The sequence below is a fragment of the Macrobrachium nipponense genome, chromosome 19, assembly GCF_015104395.2.
Source record: "Macrobrachium nipponense isolate FS-2020 chromosome 19, ASM1510439v2, whole genome shotgun sequence".
Lineage (NCBI taxonomy): Eukaryota > Metazoa > Arthropoda > Malacostraca > Decapoda > Palaemonidae > Macrobrachium > Macrobrachium nipponense.
The window spans coordinates 9,852,266-9,855,387 of record NC_061088.1 but is presented as its reverse complement, the minus strand read 5'-3'; the positions used below and the strand labels follow the sequence as shown (position 1 = coordinate 9,855,387).

The 3,122-nt window shown below is 41.0% G+C and overlaps 1 protein-coding gene across 1 annotated transcript in view; it reads left to right on the top strand.

The window, feature by feature from the left end:
- The window catches only part of LOC135219275 (uncharacterized), a 3,150-nt gene extending 538 nt beyond the window's left edge, over positions 1-2,612 (top strand). The window contains exons 3-4 of the mRNA XM_064255908.1: positions 993-1,139; positions 1,961-2,612. Coding sequence (XP_064111978.1) covers positions 993-1,139; positions 1,961-2,182 — 369 coding nt within the window. The 3' untranslated portion in view covers positions 2,183-2,612. The remainder of the gene's footprint in view (positions 1-992; positions 1,140-1,960) is intronic.
- Positions 2,613-3,122: the final 510 nt, after the last annotated feature.

The following is a 3,122-nucleotide window of genomic DNA, read 5'->3' as shown; positions in this document are numbered from 1 at the left end:
TAAAAATTCCTGTACCTTTCAATCTACGGTCAAATAGTGCCTTGTTTCACCAACAAATATTAAAATAAGCATGCTATATTTTATTTGAAATAATTTTTCTGTACTGTATGAAATGCAAACTTTCTATTTTTTTACATTTTCATTCTAATACCTATATGTATATCATAAATATCCTATCCTAAAATTCCTGTACCTTTCACTCAATGCGGAATACCTCTTTCAGACCTTTCTAGGCTCTTCCAGAGACCTTTACTACCCTCCCAACAAGATCAACAACAACAAAGTAGTTTGTAGGTTTACTCCCTGAGCAAGTGAAGATTTGGGCCAAAGGCCAAGCGTTGGGACCTATGAGGTCAGTCAGTGATGTAAGGGCAATTGAGAATAAAGATAGATTTAAAGGTGCAATAGTTGGGACACCTCGCAGTTGCACTATAAAACTATCGTTATGAGAGGGTGAAAAGTAAGATGGGAAAGGGAATGTGAAAGGAGGTACAGTAAAAGGAACGAAAGCGGTTGCAGCTTAGGGCCCAAAGGGGCGCTGCAAAGAACCTTAGCATTAGTCCATAGAAGCTTTTGCTTAAATCTTACATATGCTTGCAATTCCAAACCTTTCCTTCGGACTGAGCGTTGATTGACTACTTTCTACTTACTACTAAGCCCAAACAATGATTTAACTTTCTCCGTAGGGGATAGTTTTGTCAGGTACGCCTCATGCTGTGCAGTGTAGGCTGCTGTGAGCTCATTTGCAATACATACTTTAATGAATTTTGAATCTCATTATAGCTTGATGCTGCTCATACCTGACCATTAAGAACTGTAGCAAGTTTCACTACTTGTTGAGTCTGGGCGAGGAACTGGCACGGAAGTATAAACGCCCATTAGATAGTTGAAAAAAATCTGTAGATCCACAATGAACTTACCCCTTAGTGAACGGATACCTTCTCAGCAGTAGTTTAAGTGAACCTCACAGCTGATCAATTCTTCTTTTGCAGTCGAACCAGTACTCGAAAGTGCTCCACGACCTGTGTGCCGATGTGGACATCCTTAAAGATGGAAGATTTAACAAGCAACTGGAGCTGCAGTGTCTCTGCGTCCACCCCAACTACGGCAACAAGGGCCTGGGAATGAAGCTCGTTCGGGTAAAAAAAAATGACAGTCTTTATTTTGAGTTAGGATCAAGAGGGTTTCCAACATCCTATAACCATTAATTTGATTTACCTTCAAAAGAAACCATAAATTTGATTTCCCTTCATAAGAACTCCTATGCATGCTCTAAAATACTTCCTTAGACCCCATAACTTTGATTTAATTTCATTGTAAGATATATTTAGGTTTGTCAGTCGCTCCTGTAGGGATCTACATGAAGAATAATTTTCATATTAAGTTGTGTTTAGACTTGACAATCGCTGATTGTGACACAGATTTGATTTGCTTTAACTACAAGCCATATTTGGGTCGTCCGGCCATTCCATCGAAAATAATTACAGATTTCTGTCAGAATTATGTTTATATCTGTCGGTTGCCTTTGGGAAACCAGGCAATTTAATCAAGTTCCTGTTAGGCAATCTACTACCTCGTTTCAACGCCATTTAATGGGGTCATTTAGACACAAAATAAAAAAGTAGAATAAGCGCCAAAGTTTCTTTAGAGCAATCGAGTTTTTGGACAACATATAACTCTGTATAAGCCACGGCCTATGAGAATTTTAAAAATAAAATAAAAAAACTACTAAGGCCAGAGGGCTGTAATTAGCTGTGTTTGGCTGATTGTGTGGATGATCAACAAACCAATTTGCAGCCCTCTAGCCTCCGTAGATTTTAAGATCTGAGGGCAGACAGACAAAGCCATCTCAATAGTCTTCTTTTACAGAAAATCAACATGAAAACCTGTCTAAGCCATTGAAAACTATTACCCAAACTCATTAAATGAATCTCTTTAACTGTCACCCTCCTCTAACCAGCTGAGTGAGGAGAAGGGCAAGGACCTTGGCTGCGACGTGGCCACCATCCAAGCGGTGAACGCCGTCACCGACCACATAGCCAAGAAGACGGGATACACGACGGTCCGTCGGGTCGACGTTAGGGACATCAGAGACGAGACGGGACGTCCCCTGCTTGACTTGGAGGCCGTCAGGGAAGGGACAGGAACCTCCTACTTCACATATTACATGAAGAAGCTCTAGGAAGAAATGACTAAGCAGATATTCCCCGTAGGAGGGTAGTGCCGTCAGTGGACCTCATGTGGTGCACTGTAGGCATTACTTACGGTTCTTGGCAGCGTCCCTTCGGCCCCTAGCTGCAACCACTTTCGTTCCTTTTACTGTACCTCCTTTCATATTCTCTTTCTTCATCTTACTTTCCACTCTCTCCTAATATTTGATTCATAGTGCAACTGCTTTGAGGTTTTCCTCCTGTTACACCTTTCAAGCCTTTTACTGTCAATTTCCATTTCAGTGCTTGGCCTATGGCCTACTGTAAATTCTATATTCAAATCAACTCAACTCAGCTAAAGCTGTTATTCACAGTCTTCTTGTACATTTTTCTTTTTCGACAGATAAACACCCTTTCTTAATCACTCTGCCGGCGTCTATAGGCCTCCTCGTGACCCCCACCTGCCACATGCACGCGTGCTAAGGTCGCTGCAGTTGTAACGACCAACCCTCTTTCCTTGACGAGCGGACTTGAGACCGGCTTAAGTATGACAGATCTCTTGGCATTGTTTTCATATTCATAAACGTCCCATAACCCCCCACCCCCTTTGCCTGAGAATTTGAATAAAATGAGTGACTTAAAACAGGGCCAATATTATCCTTCAGAAATATTTACGAGCCCTTTCCTTACGAGTGGACTTGAGACCGTCATAAGACTGTCAACTCTTTTGGCAAAGTTTTCATAGTGATACACTACTCCCCAACCCCCTCCCCTGTCCTTCCCACCCCCAGAGAATTAAGAGTAAAATGAGTGAATTAAGAACCGGCTATAGCACACTTCAGAAACATTACCTAATAAATAAATAAAGATACAACAATAAAACCTCATCCCAAAGTTACAACATAATGAACGCATAAGAACGAATTCATTAATTATTATACAATGAGAGATAAATAATAAATCAACGCTGCC